The 26,824-nt window shown below is 43.6% G+C and overlaps 2 protein-coding genes across 2 annotated transcripts in view; both read right to left on the reverse strand.

The window, feature by feature from the left end:
* The window catches only part of pid1 (phosphotyrosine interaction domain containing 1), a 125,002-nt gene extending 123,974 nt beyond the window's left edge, over nucleotides 1–1,028 (reverse strand). The window contains exon 1 of the mRNA XM_084332923.1: nucleotides 891–1,028. Coding sequence (XP_084189049.1) covers nucleotides 891–920 — 30 coding nt within the window. The 5' untranslated portion in view covers nucleotides 921–1,028. The remainder of the gene's footprint in view (nucleotides 1–890) is intronic.
* An 8,342-nt stretch (nucleotides 1,029–9,370) lies between these two features.
* The window catches only part of dner (delta/notch-like EGF repeat containing), a 325,026-nt gene continuing 307,572 nt past the window's right edge, over nucleotides 9,371–26,824 (reverse strand). The window contains exons 9-13 of the mRNA XM_084332911.1: nucleotides 26,665–26,787; nucleotides 26,086–26,199; nucleotides 23,563–23,694; nucleotides 22,811–23,057; nucleotides 9,371–10,930 (exon numbers count right to left, since the gene is read on the reverse strand). Coding sequence (XP_084189037.1) covers nucleotides 10,819–10,930; nucleotides 22,811–23,057; nucleotides 23,563–23,694; nucleotides 26,086–26,199; nucleotides 26,665–26,787 — 728 coding nt within the window. The 3' untranslated portion in view covers nucleotides 9,371–10,818. The remainder of the gene's footprint in view (nucleotides 10,931–22,810; nucleotides 23,058–23,562; nucleotides 23,695–26,085; nucleotides 26,200–26,664; nucleotides 26,788–26,824) is intronic.

Consider the following 26,824-nt stretch of genomic DNA (forward strand, 5'->3'; position numbering starts at 1 on the left):
TAACCATTAACTGAAATGAATTAAATTAAAATATGTAGGTCTCGAATACAATCACTTGAAAACGTTCTCTCGCCACCAAAGTTTACTATGAGATTCCATCTTCTTGACGCCTGGGCAAGCGCTGCGAGAGGGATTGTGCAAGTTCATTTGGCAAGCGGTCTATACCCCGACATCTGGATAGCATTACGATCGTAGGAGACGTGAAGCCAGGCTCGGTGCACGGCTTGCCCCTCGCCCCTGGAGATCAAAATACGTGTCATTAACAATGTTTTTTCCATTTCCAAACAGGTCAGAGGAGCCAGGTCAGTGGCTGTGATCCGGCTTTCTTTGATTTCACAACTGATTTGTTGAGGCAAGGGGGGTAAAGTAGCTTAATCCTTTGGCTAAGCAGCATTCCTCTCACTGGAAAACATTTTGACACCAAAGTAGGCCTACTGTAACCTACAGTAGGCTGTGGTGAAGAGGAGCAGGTCGGATAGCATAGGCCTGGAGGCCAACATGTTACATTTTTTAAGACTTCGGCAAGGAGTCTTTGGAGATCATTTGGAGTATTCTGCAGGGCAGGCATAGAAAGGGTCTTTCAGTAGGATGTTGTAAATTGATACATTGTAACCGGGGCTTGCGTAACGTGTATAAGCGCACTACAACGTAGCAGCAGGGGTGTGCTTGATGAATACAATACACAGAGACGAACACATCTGACGTTGACCCTTGTTGCAACATAACTGGAAAGCGGTGTTTACAAAACATCTGTATCGGCTGTAAATTGTGCAGAAAGCTCAACGTCTACGCTGAAGCCACACAACAGTAGGTTAATAGCTGAAAAACGACGGTGAACCAGTTATTCACTGTTGTTCTATCGACAGTAGACCACAGTAATAGCCTCTTACCTGCAATCGCTCAGACGCGGGCTGCCACATATTAGAGGAATCAGGGGTTTCCGTCTTAACTACAGCGTGTTCTCTCCTTTGTAGTCCAGTTCACATCTGCTCGCTTTCACTCCTCGCCTCGATCCTGCATCTGGACTGAATAGCGGGCAGTGAATTCCAATGGTTCCTAAGTACTCTCCGTTGCTCCGCCTGCATGCAATTACAAACCCAGTCAGCAGGGGGTGGCAATTCTCCGATCCGAGTCAACCCCAGTAGCCAGATAGATAGGGTAACAACCAATCAATGCATGAATGCTGTAAACATCGTTACAATATGCTTTACAGACTTATTGACGCTTTACTGAAGGTTGCATATATTCGATACTATTTTTGGGGCATTATTTCAATGATAGTATACCTGGTCTAGTCTGGGGCGGTTTGGACCTGCATGGTCTAGCCTGGGGGGAGGTCTGGATCTGGTCTAGTCTGAGGAAGTCTGGACCTGTTAACACAATAGGCTAATCTATCTATCTAGTATCTATCTATCTATCTATCTATCTATCTATCTATCTATCTATCTATCTATCTATCTATCTATCTATCTATCTATCTATCTATCTATCTATCTATCTATCTATCTATCTAGCATATTAATTATATTGTTTTTAAAAATGGGAAGAGCAATTGGTAATTTCCAGGAAATGTGCTTCTTTTGTTACCCGTCCCCTTTTATGTCAGATAGTGCAAAGTTTAGTTTTATGTCATCTTGACTATTGCTCAGCGATGTGGTCATCTGCTGCCAGTGGTGACCTCAGGAAGCTCCAGGTGGTCCAGAACAGGGCAGCACGGTTGGTACTGGGCTGCTCACTAAGGTCTAATGTGAGCCGTATGCATGCCCGCCTCTCTTGGCTTAACGTTGAAAATAGATTGTCTTTTAATATACTTGTGCTGTTCAATCGTTTTATTCAAACCACAGTGTTAGTTTGGCTACATTTACCATTGTCCGGCAAAACAACATTGAAAATAAATGAAATGGGAAAAGAGGAACCCCCCCCCCCCCCCCCCCCCCCCCCCCCCCAAAGTTTAAAATAAAACAGCCAAAAACTATACACTGTTTGAAAAGGAGATGGAAGAAGCAAAGCTATCTATCTATCTATCTATCTATCTATCTATCTATCTATCTATCTATCTATCTATCTATCTATCTATCTATCATTCTATCTATCTATCTATCTATCTATCTATCTATCTATCTATCTATCTATATCTATCTATCTATCTATCTATCTATCTATCTATCTATCTATCTATCTATCTATCTATCTATCTATCTATCTATCTATCTATCTATCTATCTATCTATCTATCTATCTATCTATCTATCCGTCTGTTAATCTATCCGTCTATCTATCTATCTATATCTATCTATCCGTCTGTCTGTCTGTCTGTCTGTCTGTCTGTCTGTCTGTCTGTCTCTCTCTCTCTCTCTCTCTCTCTCTCTCTCTCTCTCTCTCTCTCTCTCTCTCTCTCTCTCTCTCTCTCTCTCTCTCTCTCTCTCTCTCTCTCTCTCTCTCTCTCTAGTAGGTTATATGGGGTGTTGTCCTCAATATGAAAAAGTAGCTATTGTAGATGTGTGCCCAGGGAGCCTTGTGAAGGCCAAACAAGGACCTCTCTGACCTTGGAGGTCATAAAGTCAAAGGTCAAACACTTGGCCTCCCACTCTGACCATTGATAGCCTCTCGTGCCATTCCTGTGTGTGTGTGTGTGTGTGCGTGCGTGCGTGCGTGCGTGTGTGTGTGTATGTACTGTAGGTGTGACGCGACAGTCCCAGTCTGTATTTACAGATGTTTACTTGGGGAACATCTGGATGGAGACTGAGGTCACCCGGGCTATTCACAGGGCCAACTCTCCATATATGGGCTTTCCCACGGCTGACAGTTCAGACTGGTGGGTATGACCCAGGGACAGGCCACTGAGAACACATGCTGCTGCAGAACAGGCATTCTGAAAAATGTTTGGCCTGGGACCTAAATGGGATTAAAATATGCAGTGTTGATAGGTTTAGATGGGTTAACAGACCTATCTCAAACCTGCCCCTTTTTCTTGATCCTCCAATCACAACTGTTGCCATTTCCTCAAGACTAAACACTGGTGTACAAACGTTTGCGTGATGTCATGCAATGGAGTTGAAGAACAAACTCCTCAGAAATGCTCCCCTTTGTCCAGAGTACAGTTTTGAGGTATCTGTTTTTCAGGGAAGAGTCTATTTTAATGCCACTTCACTCCAGGTGCCGTGGTTTTGCAGGATACTGTTATATTGACGAGACTTAACCCGAGGTTCAATAAGATTCCTTTATTGACTCGTTCGTATATCTGCATCCATTCATGTCGCTCACGTGTCTGTCTCGTTCAACTCGTGTGTCTGTCGCCTTCCTGGTGACGTCACAATAACAACGACAATCAAAGAGGTTCAAACCCGAACCTAATACATCACATCCTTCTCTTTAACATATTTATTTTTTTCTCAAACAGAACTTAGTATTCTACCTTTGTTTAGCTTGAACTCTTGATAACACGTCCCATTTCCCAAAAACAAACTTAACAAACATTTCCCAACTTAAATGTTTACTCAGAGCATCCACCTGCTGTAAATGAAATAACAATGTTAGTCACAGACAACTTTCACTTTAAAGGATCCTGTAACTTAAACCCACTTGAACCATGACATAATGCAAAGCACTTAATGCGAAAACTTGAATATGAAAATACTCCAACAACATGCATATGAAAACACTCCAGTTACTCTCTGTATCTAGGAGGTAGTTTAACTGGTCTACCAGACCTAGTCTGATACGGCTGCGTTTCAGATTGTCCATCATGTGTCTCTGTTTGGTCTGCAACACCTGTGTTCTCTGCTGAACGTGTGCGTGTTGCCAGATTTTCTCTCGTGTCACAGTCCATGTTCTGGTAAGCATCCTGTTCATTTGTAGATGGAAAAGTTCTCTCCTCCGTTTGTCTCAGGTATTTTCTGTTTCTCCTGTACTGTCTCCCATCCGGTGTGCGAACCACATATGAACGCGGTTGGTCATGTTTGTGCAGGACCACGGCCGGCTGCCATGTTTCACCTCTTTGAACCCGGACGTTTTCTCCTGCTTGTAGGTCAGGCAGTCTTTTTGTTTGCCTGTCGAAGTAGAGTTTTTGTTTCTCCTGTTTGTCACTCAACTGCCTACGCACGTATGTAGTTCCTTCTGGAGTGAGCAGTGATGTCGAGGCAGGCAGTTTTCCTTTCAGCCGCCGTCCCATGAGCAACTGTGCCGGTGATAGTCTTACACCTTCCAGCGGTGTGTTGCGATACTCCAATAGCGATATGTAGGGGTCGCTATTACTTCCTTCTGATTTCTTCAGCATATTTTTGATAGTCTGTACTGTTCTTTCTGCTTGCCCATTTGACTGGGCGTGACCGGGACTCGACGTGGTGTGGATGAATTCCCAGCTTTCTGCAAAGTCCTTGAACTCAGCACTGGAATACTGAGGACCATTATCCGTGAAGACAACATCAGGAATGCCATGTCTGGCAAATATTGATTTCAGTCCGACAATGACACTGCCACTGGTAGTGTCTCTCAGTTTTGTGATTTCCGGGAACTTTGAGAAATAGTCCACACACAGCAGGAATTCAGATCCCTTATAATGAAAGAGATCACTCCCTACTTTTGACCACGGTCTGTCTGGTACTGGGTGTGGGAGCAACGGTTCTCTCTGATTGTTGTTCCTGTTCTCATTACATATGGCACACTGATATACCATCTCCTCAATTTGTGAAGACATGTGTAACGGGGAAGCCCGTGGGTATGTCCACAGTCACGGAAACAGGTGTGTTGACGAGTGACTGTGGCAGTGCGGGCTGGTAAATTAAACTCACTTCCCCATAACAGGGTTATGGGGGTTAACAGGACGCGGGAGCCCCCTGTTCGACTCCCCCTCGGGACATTCTCATTTAACATCAAACACAACGCAGACCCAGTATGATCCATCACAGTGGTGCCGTGACCCGGATGTCCTGAGGGGCGTGTGTTTAGGGAGGTGAGTGTAACGGGGAAGCCCGTGGGTATGTCCACAGTCACGGAAACAGGTGTGTTGACAAGTGACTGTGGCAGTGCAGGCTTGTAAATTAAACTCACTTCCCCATAACAGGGTTAACAGACGCATAGGTACGGTAGTTAGGAGTGAATTCACTTCTTAGTGCAGCGGCCTGTGTCGTCACCCGCGGACGCGGGAGCCCCCTGTTCGACTCCCCCTCGGGACATTCTCATTTAACATCAAACACAACGCAGACCCAGTATGATCCGTCACACATGCATGGCCAATATAAAATGTCTCTGGCTCTTTCCTTGCACTTAACAATTCCTAAGTGTGACTCATGGATTTTGTTAATCATTTCTTGTCTCAACTGCTGCGGAACAATGAGCTTCGCTCCCTTGAACATCAGACCATCTGCGTGTGAGATTTCTTCTTTAAATGTCCAATAGGGTTGAATTTCTTTTTGTACAGCACTTCTGTCTTTCGGCCATCCCTTGAGTGTGGTTTCTTTTAGTAGCTGCATTTCGGGGTCTTCTGCCGTTGCTGTTCTGAATGTGTGCAGTTTCTCCTCTGATATCGGCAGCTGCAGAGTGATCATATTCACTTCCAAGTCTTTCTCCAATAGATCTTCTTTCTGCTCTTTCAGGAACGCTCGACTGAGGTTAGAGTATGATATGGAAATTTACCAACATGCTTCTTGTTTTTTTTCAAGGTTTGGCAGCCATTTTTAGATGATCTGAATCTAAAATTGCCGGCTGGGGATGCTTAGGTATAGGACGGTAATTTATTAGATAGGCAATTTCTGTATGGCAAGTGACAACCTGTATATTAAGAATGATGCAATTATTATTATTTTTTTCTCTTTTTGTTTTGGTTTACTGTATTAGGAATTGTTGATGTATTGTGTGGTTATATGTAGTCATGTAGTGTAGTATATGTATGTATGTATGTATGTATGTAATGTTGTTAAAAAATCAATTAAAAAACTATTTAAATGACATGCTTCTCTCTTTCTCTTTCTCTCTCTCTTTCTAACACACACATGCACAATTGCATACACACAGGGGTGTAAAGTACTTGAGTAATTGTACTTCGTTACAATACTTAAGTACTGTTTTGGGGGATTTGTACTTTACTCAAGTATTATTAGGTTTGTATACTTTGTGCTTTTACTCCATTACATTTCAGAGAAAAAAAACACACTTTTTACTCCTTACATTTAAAATGCAGACCTACAAAGTACAAAGTACAAATCTCACAGGTCCAACCATTTTAATTAGTATATTTGAATTATTTATCTGGCCGAACTAAAGTTAACGTTATTAATCCTGCCACCACAGGTAAACAGCCAATCAAATCCCCATCAATGGAAAATGAACCCGCCCATACCCATGCTGATTGGTCCTTGTGCAAGACTAGAAAGCGGGGATCTTTGATTAAACACCTGTTATCAGAAGAATAGACAGACTCTGTCTGACTGTACCCGCACTGACAGGGTACTCAGTATGCTGTCTTTAATATTGTGATATTATTCAGGGTATACTCCAGTATTCTGTCTTTAATATTGTCATATTATTCAGAATAATCCAGTATGCTGTGGTTAATATTGTGATATTATTCAGGATACACCATTCTGTTTTTAATATTGTCATATTATTCAGGATACTACAGTATTCAGTCTTTAATATTGTGATATTATTCATGCTGTGATGTGAATGCCGCCCATGTTAGTTTACCTTCAATGGAGAAGTGCATTAAATAATTTGAATGCAAAAAAAGTGTCCTCTGTTCTTTCATTTCAGCATTGTCTATCACAGAACACATTCCATTGTGCCGGGCAGAGTGTATGCTTGGTTTCATTCCAGCCTTGCCTAAACACCAGCTGATTATTTCACTAATTGGCTCACCTCTTCAACTAACTCACCTGGTGCAATATGTAGTTAAAATGAAAACTTGGCCCACGATGGAATGAGTTTGAGACCCCTGGTCTATCCCTTTAAAAAAAAAATACTTTTACTTTTTAGTACTTAAGTACATTTAAAAGTAGGACTTTTTGACTTTTACTCAAGTGTGTTTTTAGCCAGATACTTTGACTTTTACTTGAGTCAGATTTTGAGACAGTACCCATACTTTCACTTAAGTATAATTTCTGGGTACTTTTTACACCCCTACACATAGCCTTCACTCCCAGACATCTATCTACTACACACACTACCCCCATCTGACTCTCTCTACACATCGGCTTGTACACACATATGTACACACACAGCTGTCTACGTCATTATCCAGATATCTCTGTACATTATATCTATAATTCCAGATATCTCTGTAATTCATATTATGTACGTCAATGCTCAACTTGTTTTATCTACTCTCCTGTATAAATACTGTGTTAGCTCACCATTCGTTAGGGATCCTAAGAGGCAGTGAAATTCCTTGATAGCATGAATGACACATGTAACACTTTGAAGGGGCTTAATTATATTGACTGTTTTTTTCTTTTTTCGCCAGTGTTATTTTGTAGGCAAAACTCAGCTTCCACATCCACACCAAAAAAGGGATGCATCTTCTGAGTTGAAATGTTATTGTTAAATGTTATTGAAACGTTATAGTTATCTCTCAAAAGGTGAAACAGGTACGTGATTTTGAGTTGTTTCCACAGCTCTCATTCTGCAGTGAGCTTTCGAGCTGGGTCAGGATCTTTGGTGTTTAATGCCCTTATACCTGGTTTGACCGTTATTGCAGTCTTTATGTAGCACAAACTCCAGTCATTTGATGTGGCCCCCCAAGAGCTCTGGTAAAAAAAAAAATAATAATACATTTTTTTAAACATTAATCTTGTGTTAAAAAATAGCGGCGTTAAAATAATTGTGGGTTAATGCGTTAATAAAGCTTTAACTTTGACAGCCTTAGTTATTACACATTCTTACACATACATGTATGTTGAACATCTGAGGTATTGATGAAGTAACAAAGGAAAAAAGCCAAAAGCACTTACTCCTCAGAAATTCTTTGACAATTTTACAGCCCAAAATACAAAAAAGATCCAGGCGGAATAGGTAACAAAGGGTTGAAGAAATATTGTCTGAACTGTCAGATGCAAACTGGCTGTGTGACATAACCGAGCATCTCGCTCAATTGAATAAGAAGCTGTAGGGACGCAAACAAGTCCCACCCAAAACTTATACCAATATAGTTGTGAACTGAGACAACCCTTATTTTGTTATTTTTTAGTACAGTTACAGTTGTGTGTTCATGCAGACACATAATAGCAATTTCATTACGAATTGAAAATGGTGGACCCTGATGTAAACAAGTCGAAAGTCTTTCTCTGGTCTGCATCCCCTTAACAATTGTGTGTATTGAGCTGTACTGTACTGTACCCATTCTGCAATCTGTTAATTAAAGTTAATTAAACTATCTTCCATTAGTTGGATGTATGGCCTCTGCAAGGTTGTGTGCAGCCATTTGTTTTTGTAACATCTGCTACATCTGTCCCACGTGTTCTTTGCAGCTCAGTTGTTAGTTCTGCCCCTCTTGACTGTGACAAAAAGGTTTTGAACAAACTTAATGTCATAGCTTGTATTTGATTATCTTCTTCTTTGTTATTTACTTGAATGTAGGTAAAAGAGTCTATTGGGTAGGCTAGTCAAAATCCTGAACCTTCCTGTTCAACATTGTAAACTATAAGAATCCAAAAGAGAAGCAGACAGTTTCAGTAGAATTGTGTTTCTAGGGAACAACTTGGACTACAGTTGGATGTGTTGCAGTGTTGGCTAATCACAGTCATACGCAGCACTGTCTCTACTCCTGTAGACGTCACAGCCTCTGCCCAAGAGAAACCAAATTTTTACAAAATCTGGACATCCGCAAGCAAATTAGTTTGAAAGAAAATGCAGCTACAACTTTTAATTGGGTGTATACTAATAGCCAAAAAATAAGCTTGTCTGAACATTTATGAGTTATGCAGTGATGTCTGAAAAGTACTACAGACCATAGTGCTTTGTCCTTTCTGCAAAAGGAAACCATACCTTTATGGCTGCCCTTATCATCATTTCCATGGACAGTGAATAAACAAGGTTGCACAGACGCTGTGGAATTGTATTATTTATAAAATAGACCAAAAATATATGGGGGGGGGGGGGGGGGGGGAATAATATATAAATAACATAATGTATTCAATAGGTTAAGGGAAAATAATAGAAGTAAAGGTTAGTTTATTTCCTCTTTGGGCAGAGATATTTGACAGTGGAACGCTGATATATATTTTGGTTGAACTGCCCCTTTAATAAGAAGCCAGGTTAGAGGAAGTGTCCATTTAACAAATGTGAAAAGAGGAGGTGCTACCTGGGGGGGTATTTCACGAAGCAGATGGTTAGACAGATATTCACACAAGACACCAGATGGGTAGATGGTGTTGACTTAAATCTTTATTGTTACATCATTCAACATAGATAATAGGTAATCATGTGGTTGTTCTCATAATGAAACGAAAGACAGAGGGAAAAGGATGAGATCGACCCCATTGGCAGAACCTCATGGCTCAGGCCAGAGTGAAACTACACGGCTGGTCTATAGCCAGGACACAGAAGCACACAGATATACTAGAGTGGGCTGGAGTCACTAACTCGTATCATCATCATCATCATCATCATCATCATCATCATCATCATCATCATCATCATCATCTCTAATCCTCCTCTTCCTCCTCTCTTTCCTACTCCAACTTAGCCTCCCATTCCTCCCTCTCATTCGCTCACTCCTCCTCTGCCCACCCTTACAACCAGCAAGGGGCCACACCTGCAAAGAAATGTAAATAAAATAGTGTCTCATAGGGAAAACACTGTGAACACTAGAGTAGCACTCCTCCTTTACTCTGTACAGAAACCTGCGTGTAAAGAACAGAAATGTGACAACGGGTGAAGTAAGAGAGAGAAAATCAAAAGCATTGCTCCATCAATCCCACTACAGTGGCATTATAACAATTTTTTAACTGATCTACAAACCACACAAATGACCCCGGATAAAAGTTTTGGCACAAACCCGGCATGGAGGAATACAATAACAACAACGGCAACAACAACAACAACAACAACAACAACAACTATAAGAATAACAACAACAACCCAAAAATATGGGAAATCAACAACAAAATACGAAGGGTTTCAAAAGAATGCAGGAAAAAAACAAACATCAAATCTACCCATGCACCAAGTAAGGCATCCTACTGCAAATGTTTAAATATAGAAAGATATACAGTGTTTGCACCGTGAGAAGTGCACCTATTTCTATCACACCTGTACAGACTGCTATGAGCAGACTGCTGAGTCTACACTTAGAAACTGGGCTCATGGGTTGGTGGCCCCACCGACAGACAGTAGCAGTGTTGGGGAGTCGTTAACTGCATGCCGTTCAATCACATGTAGTTTTTAACATTTTGTTAAACTTATTTCATCGTGAAGTAGGTAGTAGTTTGTAAAACTACCGTTGTAATTTCCCCAACACTGCAGTGTGACAGGGAGTAGAATCACATTCTGAGGCCAGAAAGACAGACAGCTACTGTCAACATCACCCACCACCAACTACGACTAAAGTTATGCAAGTTACACTCTTATGCTACAATACAGCGTTGCCGTGGACTTCGACTGGAAAATAGATGTATCAAATTCAAGATTTGTTTTTTGTAATCTACAGTGTTTTATCTGTCCTCCTTGTTTTGTTCTTAATTTTGTTTTTTATTCTAAAGAAATACTGTATGATTAACGTTCACTTTCTGTATTGCTGCACATCTATACATGTGCAATTGTTTGTGTAGATACGGTTGGGGGTGTTTTTCTATTTTATTTATTTATTTATTCATTTATTTATTTTTACAAATCTTTAGTTTTGATGAGGGTGACCAGTGGCTTGTCATCAGGACTGTAGTCTTCATAGGTGATGGGAGTAGCATCATACATGGCCGGCCTGGACTTCTTTCCGAATCTGATAACAGGAAGACAACAGACTGTATCAGTGGGACATTCTAATTCATCAACAAACACTTATTTTATTAATGATCAATCATATTACTATATTGTAGTTACACGAGGCTATTAAAATGTTCGCAGGTCCCTTACACACACACACACACACACACACACACACACACACACACACACACACACACACACACACACACACACACACACACACACACACACACACACACACACACACACACACACACACACACACACACACACACACACACACACACACACACACACACACACACACACACACACACACACACACACAGTTTCCCCCACCCAGTGCAGGGTGTTACGTGGAGATAGTGACCCCAAGTGCATGACACACACAGAGAGGCAAGGAGACAAGACTGATTTAAAAAATATATATTTATTGAGGGGAAGGGAAATAAGATGTTGAGTTGGGGAATGAACTGGGCTGAAAAGGCCGGAGAGGAGCTGAGCAGGGCTGGGTGTCGGGCCAAGCAGGGCAGGGGGAAATGCTGAGTGGAACTGAGCAGAGCGGGGAGCTGAGTTGAGCAGGTCCAAAGCGGAATCCTGGGGGTTGCTGGGCTTAGCAGCGTCCAGGGATGACAATACGAGATGAGGGGCTGGAGACAAAGAGAATGGAACTGTAGGGGAGAGGAGACGAGGGTACGGGCAGCAGGCAAGGAGCTGAATCATAATTGCAACTTGTAAAGAAACAGAGTATAGTGTAGACTGACAGAAACAAAGGCTACAACCTGGCAGCGTGGTAGTGGCAGAGCTGGGTATTTGTAGAGGGCTTGATTATGGTGATGAGGTGCAGCTGGGGTACTGGTGTTCCGGGTCCGGCTGAGTGAGAACCGGGGAAGAGGTGAAGCGACGCTAGAGTTCCTGGAACGCTGACTCTGCCTCAGGGCTCGAGTGTAATGGAGTGGAGGTGGAAGTGAGAGGAGCTGCCAGGCGGCAGAAAACGTTGTAGCTGTTTCAGGTTGGTGGGCACTGGCCATTGGGTGACTGCTGTGACCTTGGGTCCATTTACATGGAAGTCACATTTCTCAGCTTAAACAAAAAGCTTATTTTCCAATAGCCATTGGAGTACCTGGTGAACATGCGGGGGATAAGACTGGCTCTGCCACACAAGGGTGGCGTTGAGCTGGAGGCTGGAAGGAGAAGGGCAGGTAGGTCGGCACAGCAGTATTTCCTCCATTACTGCTGTGCCATCCCTTTAGATGGATGCAGAAGACAGGAGGAGAGAAAGTGGCCGACCTGGCCACAATATAGGCAGCTTTCGGTGTTGATTTGATGCTGCCTTTCTTCGGGAGTGAGTTTTAGCCCGGCCAAGCTGCATAGGTTTTTGTTTGGAAAGAGACTTGGAAACAGGGGCAGTCGAGGAGCTAAATGAGGCTTGGGAGCAGATAGAGTAATGGAGGAGGAAAGCTCACCCATCCTGTCCCCCCGATGCTCACAGAGGTGGTTGTCAATGCGGATGGGGACACTCATTGCGGGGAAAGCAGCTAGTCCTTAATGTTGTCACCAAGCACTTTCTGAAATGCTCCCTGGAGGGCTTCATTGTTCCTGCCACTCTCTGCGGCAAGGGTGCAGAACTCCATAGCCAGCTGAGTGACGCTGTGTTACAGCCACAGCCAGGGCCTTTCTCTCCCCTGTCTGTCAGCAGGTCTCCACGGCCTTATATTAGATTAGATTAGATTCGATTCAATTAGATTAGATTGTACTTTATTGTCATCATATTTGCATACAACGTGATTTGGGACTCAAACTTAAGGTGCATTAGTGGAAGCAAATATAAAATATAAAAAAGTAATAAAACATAAAATACTATACAATAAAACAATGTTACAATACTGTACAATATACAAAATAACAATATACAAAATAACAATCACAGTGTCAGACGGTAGTGGGTGGGTATTGCACTGTGGATATTGCACTTGAGGGGTAGGATGTTGCACAGTGTGGGAGGAGGGGGGAGGGGGGAGTTATTGGTGCATATTAGAGTTCAAGGTGGTGATGGCTCTGGGGAAGAAACTGTCTCTGAGCTGGTTTATTCTGGCTCTGATGCACCTGTATCGCCTGCCCGATGGCAACAGGTTGAACAGGTGGAAGCCAGGGTGTGAGCTGTCCTTGGTAATGTTTTTTGCTCTGTTGAGGCAGCGGGAGTTGTGTAAGTCCTTCAGGGAGGGGTTTCTAAATGATTTGTGCCGAATTTATGACTCTCTGAATCGCCTTTCTGTCCGATTCAGTGCAGCTGGCGTACCACACTGTTATGCAGTATGTCAGCAGGCTCTCAACGGCAGAGCGATAGAATGTCACCATCAGATGCTCCTCCAGTCTGTTCTTCCTCAGCACCCTCAGGAAGTGACTCTCTGCTGGGCCTTCTTGATGACTGCGGTTGTATTTGTGGTCCAGGAGAGGTCAGCAGATATGAGGGTTCCGAGGAACTTGAAGGAGCTGACTCTCTCCACATCCTCGCCGTTGATGCAGAGGGGGGTGGGGTCTGCACTGTTCTTCCTGAAGTCAAAGATGAGTTCCTTGGTTTTTGTGGTGTTCAGTGCTAGGTTATTCACCGAACACCACGCTGTTAGTTTCAGGACCTCATCTCTGTATGCAGACTCATCCCTCCCTGCAATAAGTCCAACCACCGTTGTGTTGTCAGGGAATTTGACGATGATGTTCTCCGGGTGGGCTAGACTACAGACATGGGTGTAGAGGGAGTACAGCAAGGGGCTCAGCACACAGCCCTGGGGAGAGCCGGTGCTGAGTGTGCGGGAGGAGGAGAGGTGGGGGCCGAGTTTCACCGTCTGGGGTCGGTTGGTCAAGTCCTTAATCCAGGAGCAGGTGGGTGTGGGGAGGCCTAAATCCAGCAGTCTGGTGACCAGGATGTCTGGGATGATTGTCAATGAAGAGCATTCTGACATAGCTCCCCCGGTGTTCCAGGTGGCTCAGCGCAGAGTGAAGAGCTATAGCTATGGCATCGTCTGTAGATCGGTTTGCCCGGTAGGCAAACTGGTGTGGGTCTAAGGTGGGAGGGAGGTGTAGGCCTTAATGTGGTGTAGGACCAGCCTCTCGAAGCACTTCATGATGACCGGTGTGAGTGCTACTGGGTGATAGTCATTGAGGCTGTCTGTGGCAGCTTTCTTGGGTACCGGGATAATTGTGGCAGATTTGGGTCTCTTCCTGTTCCCGCCTCACCATCAGTCTGCCTACCTGAGCCGGCCTACACACCTGAGAACCCTCACGTCATCACAGAGCCAGGATAAGAGGCCTGCACCCCTGCCACTCCTGATCAGAGTGTTGTTTTTACCCTGACCTATAGACCCGGATCCAAGAACCTGAAGCCAGATGCCCTCTCCCACCAGTATGTCCCAGAATCGGCTCCGGTTCGTCCCGACACCATCCTTCCTGCCTCCTGTGTGGTGGCCTCCGCTACCTGGGAGATTGAGTCGGTTGTCAGGGAGGCCCAGCAGACTCAGCCAGACCCAGGTAATGGACCCCCTAACCGGCTTTTTGTACCCGACTCTGTCCGCTCTCACGTCCTCTAGTAGTGGATCCACACCTCCCGGTTCGCCTGCCACCCTGGGGTCGGCCATACCCTGTCTCTGCTGAGGTGTCACTTCTGGTGGTCCACCATGAAGGAGGACACCCATGCATTCGTCCTGGCCTGCACTGTCTGTGCTCATGGGAAGTCCTCCCACCAACCTCCTGCTGGGCTACTCCGCCCGTTACCTGTCCCGGGTCGACCCTGGTCCCACATTGCCCTGGATTTCTTCACTGGTCTTCGCCCATTACACAGTAACACAGTAATTCTTACTTTAGTAGACAGATTCTCCAAGGCTGTCCATTATGTTGCTCTTAACAAACTTCCCTCTGTTCCAGAGACCGCAGACCTGCTGGTAATCCATGTCTTCCGCCTTCATGGGATACCGGTGGACATCATCTCGGACAGTGGCCCCCAGTTAATCTCCCATGTCTGGAAGGCATTCTGCCAAGCTCTTGGGGCCTCCATCAGTCTCTCCTCAGGATACCACCTGCAGACCAATGGGCAGTCCAAGCGGGACCTAGGGGCGGCTCTCCGATGTGTCACAGCCCGGAACCCCTCAGCCTGGAGTGACCACCTTTCGTGGATTGAGTACGCCCACAACTCCCTCTCCACTGTGGCCACAGGTCAGTCCCCATTTGAGTCATCTCTGGGCTATCAACCCCTTCTGTTCCCAGCCCAGGAAGAGGATATTGCGGTACCCTCGGTCCAGGCTCACCTTCGTCGCTGCAGGAGGATCTGGAAGGACACCAGGGCCGTTCTGCTGACCAGAATCGCCGCTTTGTGGACCGTCACAGGACCCCAGCTCCAGACTACCAAACAGGTCAGAGGGTTTGGCTCTTGTCTCGAGACCTTCCCCTTAAAACAGTCTCCCGGAAGCTCACACCCCGTTTTGTTGGTCCTTATGAGATTCTGTCTATAATTAAACCCTCCGTAGTCAAACTCAAGCTCCCGTCTCATATGAGAATTCACCCATCATTTCATGTGTCACAGTTGAAGCCGGTGGTCTCTAGTCCTCTATCCCCCCCAGCTCCGGTTCCTCCTCCCCCTCGGATCATAGATGATCACCCCGCCTACACGTCCATCGGTTGCTGGATGTGCGCCGCCACGGCTGTGGATTCCAGTATCTGGTGGACTGGGAAGGGTATGGGCCTGAGGAGCGCAGCTGGGTCTCCCGTCAGCTGATCCTGGACCGCACCCTCATCCGGGATTTCCACCGTGACAACCCTGGCAAGCCTGGAGGGTCGCCAGGTGGCGCCTGTAGAGAGGGATGTCCTGTTACAGCCAGGGCCTTGCTCTCCCCTGTCTGTCAGCAGGTCTCCACGGCCTTATATGGGTCTCTTCCTGTTCCCGCCTCACCATTACCTGAGCCGGCCTACACACCTGAGAACCCTCACGTCATCACAGAGCCAGGATAAGAGGCCTGCACCCCTGCCACTCCTGGTCCGAGTGTTGTTTTCGCCTCTTGTGGTATTAGGACTCTTTTCTGGACCTCTATACTATATATATATTTATAGTGTGATTTGTGAGCTCTGTAACCTGCGTCATCCTAACCCCTGTTCTCTGATGTGGAGGACCTCATACCTCCAGCCTGCACTCATCCACGGACCTCACCAGCCTCCCTCCCCTGGAACTCAACTACCCCTGTTGCATATCTGTCTCTCTCCCACTCCCTGCTCTTCATCACCAGCTCCCTGCCCCTTGTCCTTCCCTGGGTTCATTAAATCTTCTAAACCGCCTCATTCTCCTGTGCCTGTGTTCTGCTCTTGGGTTCTCTAGACACCCCCATAACACGCTACAGGATGACAGATGGACAGGAGGTGCGTTACTGCATTCTTGCCACCTTCCTCATATCTTGGGTGAAGCTGGAGTAGGAGGCACAAATTGGTGGCCCAGGAGAGAGCTGCTCCACAGGTCACTGTCATATCACTGGGGAGTGGGGACAAATGGCTCATGGGGTGGCAGAGAGGAACTGGGAGCTGGCTGAGAGCTCTGGGTAGTGATCCTTCCTTGAAGGTTGGAGAGGATTTGTGAAAAGTCCTTAACCTGATCCACCAAGGAGAGCACAGTGGGTTGTAAGGGCTTGCGGGAGCCCATCTGTTCATGTTCTGGCCAGATTGTGACAACGTGGAGCGAATGAACCCAAGTCTGTGAGAGGTGAGGAGACAGGACTGAAGTAAAATATGTTGTTAAAGATGTTGAAGGGAAATGGGTTGTTGAGCAGGGAATGAACTGAGTGTGTCAAGGGAAAAGGCTGGAGAGGAGCTGAGCAGGGCTGGGTGTTGGGCCAAGCAGGACAGGGGGAAATGCTGAGCAGGTCCAGGTTGAAATCCAGGGGGGTGCTGGGCAGAGCCGGGTCCTGGGCTGGGGAGCAGGGCTGACAATATGAGATGAGGGACTGAAGACGGGGCCAGGAGACAGAACAGACTGAACTGTAGGGGAGAGGAGATCAGGATACAGGCAACACGTGAATCATAATTGCAACTTGCAAAGGATACACCACTATACACAGACTTGGCGGACAGGAGGAGCAGGTTCAGTGCCAGGCTCACACTACCTAAATGCAGCACTGAATGGCACAGGAAGTCCTTCATTCCAACAGCCATCAGACTATACAATGCATCACTGTGCCTCACTGCATCACTGAGCACAGAGTGGCAGTTACCATCTTCCTGGACTTAGTTTGAAACAGCACTGTGCAATATTACACCTACTGTAGACCTCAGTATATTTTTACTGTATTTATTTACTGTATATTTTATTCCATTTTTATTCTATTTTACTCTACTCTTATCTTAGGCAACTTGATTTGATTTGTTTTATTATTCTTATTCGTGACCTGTTCTGTCTAAATGTTTAAATGTTTAAATGTTGAGCGATTTGCAGTGTCAAATTTCCCACAGGATAATAAAAGTATTTCTATTCTATTTCTATTCTATCTATTCTATAACAAATAGGCTTGAAGTGAAGACTGACAGAAGCAGAGACTACGATCTAGCAGCGTGGTGGTGGCAGAGCTGGGTATTTGTAGAGGGCCTGATTACGGTGATGAGATGCAGCTGGTGTGGCTCTGACTCCAGCACACCTGCTTCCACTCAAACAATCACAGACACACCGGGAGAGAGAGGGGAAGAGCCACTGGGGAGGTGACAGGTTGCCTGAATTCTTTTACTAACGGATTTCCAGTTCCGCGTTCGCGTTGTGCGCTCTGATTGGCCACTGACGTTTCTGGTCGCGCCAATCGTGTGACGGCAAGTTCTGCCACCGGTTAAGCTTAGGCACTCTTTCGAAGTTGGTTAAGGTTAGAGTTTGTCTTAGAGCAGGGCAATAGAACACCAGCCCTGATTCCAAACTCTAACCTTAACCAACTTCGAAAGAGTCGCCTAAGCTTAACCAGTGATAAACTAGGCGTTAGGTCGTTTGCTGCTGTTCGAGGCGGAAATGGGCGCGTCACGCGATTGGGCGCACATGTCACATGACCAGAAACGTCAGTGGCCAATCAGATCGCAGAACGCGGAACTGGAAATCCGTTAGTAAAAGAATAGACGCTGACAGGTTAGGGAGACACAGGATGTGGACAGAGTGTCAGGGGAGGCTGCTGAGGCAGATGTGACACATTGGAGCAGTTAGGGGTTCTAGTTTCTTGGTCAAGGACACTTCGACCTGCTGCTGGGAGGAGCCGGGATTAAACCGGGAACCTTCAGATTACCAGACGACCACTCTGCCTCTTGAGCTACTGTCATCATCTTGTCATGCATTACAAAAACACAGGTTATGCTTATGTAGCAAATCTACTAATGTCAATCAAAATAGAGGTGACGTGATTTTCAACTGTGTGCCCTTAATTTATTTTTCATGATATGATGACATGACATACTGTACACATACTATATCGGTTGGTGATTGCAGTACGGTTGGGAGATGTTACACATACCCTAGTACAAAGAACAAGAAGCACTCTCAATTCATGAGAAAGAAAATACAGCTCAAGTGCCCTTTGAAGCCCCAAGGGACAAACTTGATGCAGAGAAATGAGAAATGCATCAGCTAAAAAAGGAACAAAATGAAAGTCTGTAGTAATGTCAGATGGTTCAACAATATATGACCCTCTCTCAAACAATAACACTTTTGAAGACTTCTATGAAATCATCTACACCTAAGAGAACAAATCCCCTTAAATGCTCTTCCTATAGGCCAATACATTTGCTCTGAATAGATGTAAAGCTAGTTGCTAAGTTGCCCTTAGATGATGTGTGATGTGTGCCTGGTGCCAGTGTATGGCAGCCATTGAGCCTGTGTAGCCCAAGGTTGGGTGCTACCAGTGGTGGTGAAGGATGCAATTTCCACCCTACATTGTGGGGAGCGCTTTCAGTGTCTAGAAAAGCGCTATATAAATGTAATGAATTATTATTATTATTAGATGCCCAAAAAGCCCTTGACAGGGTTGAGTGGGGTTTCTTGTTTGCTGTTCTAGAGAGAATGGAGATAGGTGATAATTTCATAAACCTGGTTAACCTCTTAAAGCCATATTTTCAGAAAATTCGCCTAAAAGTACATATACCTAAGTAAATGGAAGATTGCTCCATGTCTACAAGGCCATTTGCATGTTCTTGGTATCTAGGGACATCTATGGATCTCATGGAATGTATTCCCACAGTCAGGAATATTGTGTCTGTTACTAGGCTTGAGTAAATTGTAATGAACCAAAGGAGAATATAAAATTTTCTTTTTTTTTGACGGTGAATAACACCATGCTAACATTGACCAGACATTGCCACTGAGCACCTTCTTGAGATCAAATCATGTGTACAAAAAATCGAAGCAAATTAATAAAGGGCAGATGATTTACAGGGGGTTTTGTAGATACAGCACTGAATTTTGCCATCCGGACACATGCTATTTGAAATATGAATATAGAATATCAGGCCTATAAATGACCTTATTATGGCCAAGTCACACATCTATGGATCGGGCCTTTCCAATGGCAGAGTTCAATCTTGGATTTAGTACCACCAGGCGCCCCTGACAGGGCAGCAAAAACTGTGAATTAAATCTACTCTAAGTACAGTTACTTTTTTATAATGTAAATAGCTCCGCCATTTTTCATTAGATTGCAACGTGTTTTTTTGCTATATATTCACAGAAAGGTAAAGAAACGAACTACGATCCATTTTATGGCAATAATGTTCAGGTTTGTTCGACCCGTGAGATATGATCACGAAAATAACGTACTTTTCTTTTCAGAAGTCAGATGATTGACAGGGGCTGGTGTGAGCTGGGAAGTGTAGTTTTATGAAATTTGAAAGCCCATCGAAAGCCCTGGGCCCCTCCTTTAAAAGACTACACACACGTATGCCAGCTTCCTTTATTTCCATGCGCAGAGATTTTTATAAGCTCATATTTGACTAATAACACTTACAATCATTGGTAAACAAACGTAGTGCTGGAAATATACATGTTGACTGCTGTTTTGATAGGGTTAGGGTCTTTACTCTTGGCTACATTTGAAAAAGAAACGCAACATTAATTAATACGTTCTGTATTCATCTATTTATGGCGTGATATCAATCTCGTACCGGTACCGGACCGCTCAGGCTTAAAGGTGTCAGCTTCAGTCAATACAAATGGCCTACTTTCTAAAAATGTTCCTTTGATTAGGGGTTGCTGCCAGGGGTGCTCTTTATCACCTATTTTTTTCTCAATTGTTCAAACCACTGGCAGAAGCCATACCATCCAGTAAAGAACTAAAAGCAATTACCATAGGAGACGGGGAACATAACATCTCACTATGTACAATTCAGTACACTAAGTACAATGTACTTCTGTACCTGTCCAAACCAGATTCCTCAATAAGTGTGGTAATGAATCTCTTGTCAGAATTTGGCAAACTGTCAGGATATAAAATCAATTGAGGAAAATTAATGGCCCTGCCTCTAAATATCCCTCTCCTGTCTATTATTTCTAAATAAAGAGATGGACATAGGGGGAATTTCTTTACCAAATGTACAGTTATATTATTGGTTGCACAGATAAAGAAAATGATATGTTGGTGTTTGATTCCACACAATTCATTATGGGTTGAGACACAGGCCTTGTCAGGCTACCCGAGTTGTTTATTCACAATATAGAGAATATTCAGGGTGTGTCTGACTTTTATGTTCCTTATAATACACTCAAAGGTGTATGCAAAGATGTGAGGAAATACTTGAACAGGAAACATTGAACAACTGGAAATTGAAGGGTATCGTTCATTTGATACATCTCTATGTATTTCAAGTATCTTCAACTCTGATATTTCAAAGAGAGAGTCAAAAGATGGAAAACTATGCTTTAAAATAATCACAGAGGTGGAAGTTATTTATTACTGCAGCTGTCAGGAGGGGTCTTATCACTGACATAATAATATAGTATATATGTTGGCTTTCATACTGTAGGTGCCTCTTCTTATGACTCATTGAAGTGGATTGGGGAGGAAGACATCAGGGAGAGATTTGATGAGGGAGAATGGATGTCTAGTTGTGAGTTTATAAGCTTTATCCCAAGTGTACCTCCATAAATATTCACAAGGCTAATTTAAAATTCTTCCACAGAACATATTTTACCCCCCCTTCCCCTTCATCTTCTTGGAATGTTTCCCAATTCCTCAATGTTTTGTTTCAAGTGTCATAAGGAAATAGGTACTATTTTTTTTTTTTTTTTTTTGCGTTTATCGCTTTTCTGGTCAAGCATGACCGACAGATACAGGGTGAAACGGGATATAGAGCAGGGGAAGACATTCTGGCAAATGATGGTGGGTCCGGGAATCGAACTCGGAGTCCACCATATCCGTGACGCAGCACGGTTTTCCCCGACGCAGAAATAGCGCCGAGATATGCGGTGAGCTACTGGAGCTCCCCCGGAAATAGGTACTATTACGCATGTCTTCTGACAGTGTGACAGAATCCAATCATTCTGGGTTTAAGGTCCATTTTCACATTCAGAAGTTATTGGACAGTGAATTTGACCTCACACCTACTTTATATTTACTGTGACAGCAATATTGTTCTTGACTCTGAGTCTGCTCGCTTTTTGGACACTTTAATACATCTTGTATTTTATTATTATGGTCCACCCCTGAAATACCTCCTGTGAAGATGGGGCTGACTAATGCTTCAACCTTTCTACCCCTAGAGAAACTCACATAATCATCTCCAAGGACTGAGACATTTTGGAATGTCTGGTCTCCTTTTGAAAACCTTGATCAGTTGAATGAAGGCCCAGGTGGGACTGACTGAGTGTATACTATTATTCCATTGTCTAATGTGCTTGTTATTCTTGTGCTTTGTGATGTAAAGAGGTGCATCATGATGCTATAAAAGCCCCATGTCTGGGTTAGTTTTTGATATTCATAGTGTTAGCCCTTGTATCGAGAAGAGCTCAGTAAATCATCTAGACATAAACAAACCATAACATAACATAAACATACAAAAAACCAGTGGAGCCATGTTTTCATTCTCTAGATTCTAGAGAATGAAAACAGAGAATGAAAACATGGCTCCACTGGTTTTTTGAATGTTTATGTTATGTTATGGTTTGTTCTGATTGATTGATTGAAGACGTTATTAACAGATTGCAGAATGGGTACAGTACAGTACAGCTCAATACATACAATTGTTAAGGGGATGCAGACCAGAGAAATACTTTCGTCTTGTTTACAGCAGGGTCCCCCATTTTCAATTCATCATAATGTTTATGATGTTCATTGTTTATGTTTGGATTATGGATTTGACCTTGAAAGAGCTCCTGTAGAACTAGAATTCCATAGTGGCAAACGGCATACAACTGTGGTTACACGGGGCAGCTCCCTCCCAAGTGTATAACAATACTTCCCCCTGCAATTACTATACTGCATTGGGTCTACTGTGTATAGGAACTATCTCTAGATCTTTAAAGGAGCATGCCAATATTATGGGAAATGTGCTTAACGTCTGTCAGACAAGAAGATATATATACATTTCCTCTGCATTCAGCAGAAAGCTATCTGGCTGCAAGCTAGCCTAGCACAAATTAATGGAAGCGGACAAGAACACCTCTCCCGGGCTGTTAAGCTAGGCTAATGGTCCGTATCCGCTTCCATTAATTTGTGCTAAGCTAGGCTATCTTGAAGCCGGATAGCTTTCTACTGAACGCACAGAGAGGAAATTGGTATCTATCTTCTTGTCTGACTCGGAAGAAGATGGTAAGTGCATTTTCCATAATGTTGGCGTGTTCCTTAAATCTCTCTGGTGGTCACAAATACTCCGATTGACCCAGCACGGGCGAACGCCAACCGACCTGGCGTGGCGGATGGAGGCAATGGCGTTGCTGAACTCGCTGTCGATGCTGCGGCAGTTGTAGAACTCCTGGTAGGCATGGCGCGACGAGCCCTGGTACTCGATGCGGCTGATGCGGCAGATGCCGACGATGAGGATGATAAGCATGAGTACGAAGGCCACACACAGCGCTCCGATGATGATGTAGAGAGAGTGGCGGGGCATGTTGGTCAGGTTGTCCTCGGGGTGCGCCGGCTTCCACTGCAGGTCTGAGGGAAGCCAGTGTAGGAAATTAATTTATTCTATGGGGTATTTTTTCAACAGTTATGAGGTAATTAGCCCTGTTTCCTACTTACCAATGATGGTGTCTACCAGTAGAGTCTGTTCTCTAAAACCTACCTTGGGTGGACTATGTGAAGTAGGCTTCAGCATTTATTCATATTCATCCAATATGAACAACAGCATGGATTGTGCTGAGAAAGAATTCTACCGATCGACATCATTGATAAGTAGGAAATAGGGCTAGTGGTCCAACATCCTGAACCCTATAAAATCCTTGTATAAAAAGAGACAAACTCTCAAATCAATGTGACGATTATGACACTATCCCTCTATAAAAGCATGTAATACTTAGTATATTTGTCCCTTTCATCCCAATTTTAGAAGCATGTTATAAACAAAATGTTGCCTTTAACCATAAATACACACACATGCATGCACACACACATAAATAGTATTTCATGCACGCACGCACGCACACACAGGTTGACTTACGGATCTCACAGCTGGGCCCCACCCACCCTGGGGGGCAGTGGCAAGTGAAGCCGTTTGATTGGTCAATACAGGTGCCGCCATGGTGACAAGGGTTGCTCTCACACTCGTTTATGTCAACCTCACAGTTCTCCCCTGATTGGACAAAAATAATTACATTTATTCAACATAAAAAAGTGTAGACACACTCTATAAACGTATTAATTATAGAATCAGTATAAATCATTATTATTAGTGAGCAACAAAAATCAGCCAACATTTTCCACTGTAATGAAACCCATCAATTTGTATTTGAACCTCTTAACACATTGTGTGCCGGCAGGGGGTGTGCTATTTATCGCTTGAGTGCCAGCGCTTTAGTCAATGAGAGGATGGGGATATTTGCGAATGCATAAACTATATCTTAAATTATGTGTCTAATACAACCGTCACTTATCAATGACTTGCTTGCAGTCAACATGTACGAAACGGATTGTTTTTTCATCAGTACATTTCCTTTTGATACCGTTTTGAATACGAGAATAGTTTTGAAGATTTCTAGTGATTCCAGAAAAATCTGCAAAAATAGCCCTTTAGTGGAATACACAAAACACGTTGTCATTTTTCGGCCTATCTATGAATAGTTTTCAAATAAACGCTAGATTATCGATAGTATATGTGTACTTATGCACGCTAGAGAAGCGGGCTGAAAAATCTATTATCCATGACCTGGTCAGCGCTAACGTCATATACACACATACACACATAGGGGACACGTTGTGAACGCTGTGAAAAAAAACTCTGATTAACCCAATACTGGTAAAATAGATTCCTTACCTCAGATCAGATGTTCTGCAAAAAGATTATTCCAATTCCTGATCGCCATTCCAAATATCGATCGTGTTTATTGATCCAACGTTAGACTTCGAAACAGATAATCTACGCTGCTTTCGGTTGCCTCAATGAATGCAATAGTCTCAGGTTACATGGCTCAGAAGTAAAATGTGGACCCCGGAGTTTTTTTTCCTCATGCATTTTCATTGACTCCAATCCAATGGGTGTAATACCATCCGGGAGACGATAGGGGGCTGTATTTGCCCTTTTCGAGGTCAGAGCCAGTCCCAATGATAACGTGAGGCTGGATGGATGAAAAATGAATGGATATCGCTAATAAAAGAAATAACGATTAAATAACAAGATTTCTTGTCATTGGCACTCAACACATGGCGGCCGACAACGAGATGTGTTAAGCCCGGTACCAGTCCCAAAATGACATAAATCAATCTGTACTCTAGACTGTATGTTGCGTTTTTTTTCCAAATGTATCCAAGAGTAAACATCCTAACCATGTCACAACAGCAGTCATAGTGTATATTTTCAGCAATACGTTTGTTTACCAATAGGTTAAAGTGTTATTAGTGAGATTTTAGTTTTTGAAATGTGATAATATTTTTGCAGAGATCCGCCATTTTGAATTAGCGCCATCGCCGAATGATGATGATTTGTAGTCATATGAGCACAGGGCATCCAGAGCTCTCAATGAGCGTTGACATTTCGAAAAACTACAGTACCCAGCAAATTCTAGCCTCCTGCAAGCAAATTACTTGTGTATGAATTCTTTTATTTCTCTTATTTCTCGGGATACTATATCACAAAACTGAAAGTGTTTGCCATATATTGGAGCGCAGTTAGTGTGTCTACCTTCTGTGAACATTTAGCAACCATCTGTGTTGAAATCTGATCCAAAATGGCGGAGCCATATCCATTCTAAGAATCGAACTGTACATACAGTAGATTTCATTCTTCATTTTCAATGCACGCCTGGTGATACTAAATCCAAATTGAACTCTGCCATTTGAAAGAGGAGATTTGGCCCGATCCATAGATGTGCAAGTTGGCTTTAATATGGTCATTTATAGGCCTCATATTCTATATTCTATAATAATATTTCAAATTGCATGGGTCAGGATGGCAGAATTCAGTACTGTATCTACTGTATCAGTGGCAGTTTTTCATGTCTGGAAATTTTTTGCATGGTGTTATTCACTGTCAGAAATGCAAAGAAAAATCATAATTCATATTCTCCTTTGTTTAATCACAATTTAAGCAAGCCTAGTAATAGACACAATATTTCTGACACATTCACTGAGGTCCATAAATGTCCCTAGATACCAAGAATATGCAAATGGACCTTGTAGAAGTGGAGCAATCTTCCATTTACTTAGGTATGTATTTTAGGCGGATTTTCAGAAAATAGGGCTCCGGGCCTAAGAGGGTAATGCAGCATTATTACATAGCTGAATACAACCATGGTATGCACCTTGCAAAAAAGATAAATTGGGGAGAAATGTTTATTCGTCAAGGCTTTCCAGCATGAGAGTGTAGCTTGCTAGCTCCAAGACTTGTTGTTGTTGATCCTATGGATGAGGATTACATTTTCTTTTTAGCAGCTAGTGGAAGGGGAGGAGAATTCCGACTGAACTAGTCGACCAATGGGAGGCTTTATACGGACGGTTCAACATCCTGTGGGTCAGACTAAGTTCTCACCATCATATCCAGGAGAACAGACACAGGAGGCATTGAGCCCCACACTCTCACAGCGACCTCCGTTCTGGCAGTGCACCCTCTGACACGGGTCCTTGTAGACCTCACAGTGTCTGCCTGTATAGGACACACAGAGACACAATAGACATGATATTGTTTAGGAAATGTAGAAGTCATAACCCACCATGTCGGTAGCCAGTAATTCAATTTCATCTTTACTATTAGAAATGTTCTGGTCTCATTCATCATATGTTGTTCATAAGGCTCATTGCCTTATAGCGGCATTGACTGAATTAAACCCAATTCAACCTGGTGGCTCTGACTTATACAGTAGGCTTTTCAACGGTTTGGGCTCTTTGTCTAACTGGGGTCCAAAACCTCCAAATAATCTACAGATCTACATTCAGATCAACACAGTGAATCAATCAATCAATCAATCAATCAAATTTACACAACAAAAGTACATTTACTGTACATTATACAAATCCATATGTATACCATTTCTATATTACACAATACATTTACACACACATTACACACACACACACACACACACTCAAGCACACACACACATTTTCTTACCTTCATACTGTGGTGTGCAGACACATTCATAGGCATTAATGAGGTCCCTGCAGGTGGCGTAGTTCTGGCAGGGGGCAGACAGACATTCATTGTACTCCTCTTCACAGTACAAACCATGGTAGCCTGGAGGGGATATACAGATGTTGTACAGATATATAAA

Source organism: Notolepis coatsorum, assembly GCF_963971535.1.
Source record: "Notolepis coatsorum genome assembly, chromosome: 1".
In the NCBI taxonomy this organism is placed as follows: domain Eukaryota; kingdom Metazoa; phylum Chordata; class Actinopteri; order Aulopiformes; family Paralepididae; genus Notolepis; species Notolepis coatsorum.